Source organism: Crocuta crocuta, unplaced genomic scaffold, assembly GCF_008692635.1.
Source record: "Crocuta crocuta isolate KB4526 unplaced genomic scaffold, BGI_CrCroc_1.0 C27965196, whole genome shotgun sequence".
Classification (NCBI taxonomy): Eukaryota; Metazoa; Chordata; class Mammalia; order Carnivora; family Hyaenidae; genus Crocuta; species Crocuta crocuta.
The window spans coordinates 1-741 of NW_027547696.1; the positions used below are offsets into that span (position 1 = coordinate 1).

The 741-nt window shown below is 44.7% G+C and overlaps 1 protein-coding gene across 1 annotated transcript; it reads left to right on the plus strand.

The window, feature by feature from the left end:
- Nucleotides 1-5: 5 nt before the first annotated feature.
- LOC144219015 (olfactory receptor 4C11-like) lies at nt 6-734 on the plus strand (the record flags this gene model as incomplete). The annotated part of the gene is made up of 1 exon (XM_077749007.1): nt 6-734. A coding segment is annotated over one exon (729 nt), but the record flags the coding sequence as incomplete, so codon positions are not given.
- Nucleotides 735-741: the final 7 nt, after the last annotated feature.

The window sequence follows — 741 nt, forward strand, 5'->3', positions numbered from 1 at the left end:
GGAGTCCAATGTACTTCTTCCTTTTCCACCTATCCTTATCTGACACCTGTTTCTGTACTTCCGTAGCCCCTAGAATGATCGTGGATGCCCTTGCGAAGAAGAACACTATCTCTTTCAGTGAGTGCATGATACAAGTCTTTTCGTTCCATTTCTTTGGCTGCCTGGAGATATTCATTCTTATTCTCATGGCCGCTGACCGCTATGTGGCCATCTGTAAGCCCCTGCACTATACAACTATCATGAGTCGACGGGTCTGTGCAGTGCTGGTGGCTATGGCCTGGGTGGGGTCTTGTATACATTCCTTAGCTCAAATTTTTCTGGCCTTGAGTTTACCCTTTTGTGGTCCCAATGTGATCGATCACTATTTTTGTGACTTGCAACCGTTGTTGAAACTTGCCTGTACAGACACTTACATAATCAATCTACTCTTGGTGTCCAATAGTGGAGCCATTTGTACACTGAGTTTTGTCATGCTGATGTGCTCCTATGTTAACATCTTGTATTCTCTGAGAAACCACAGTGCGGAAGGGAGGAGAAAAGCCCTCTCCACTTGTGTCTCCCACATCATTGTGGTCATCTTGTTCTTTGGTCCTTGCATATTTATATACACACGTCCTGCAACCACCTTCCCCATGGATAAGATGATAGCTGTGTTTTATACCCTTGGAACACCTTTGATCAATCCTCTGATTTACACACTGAGGAATGCAGAAGTGAAAGACGCCATGAGGAAGTTATGGA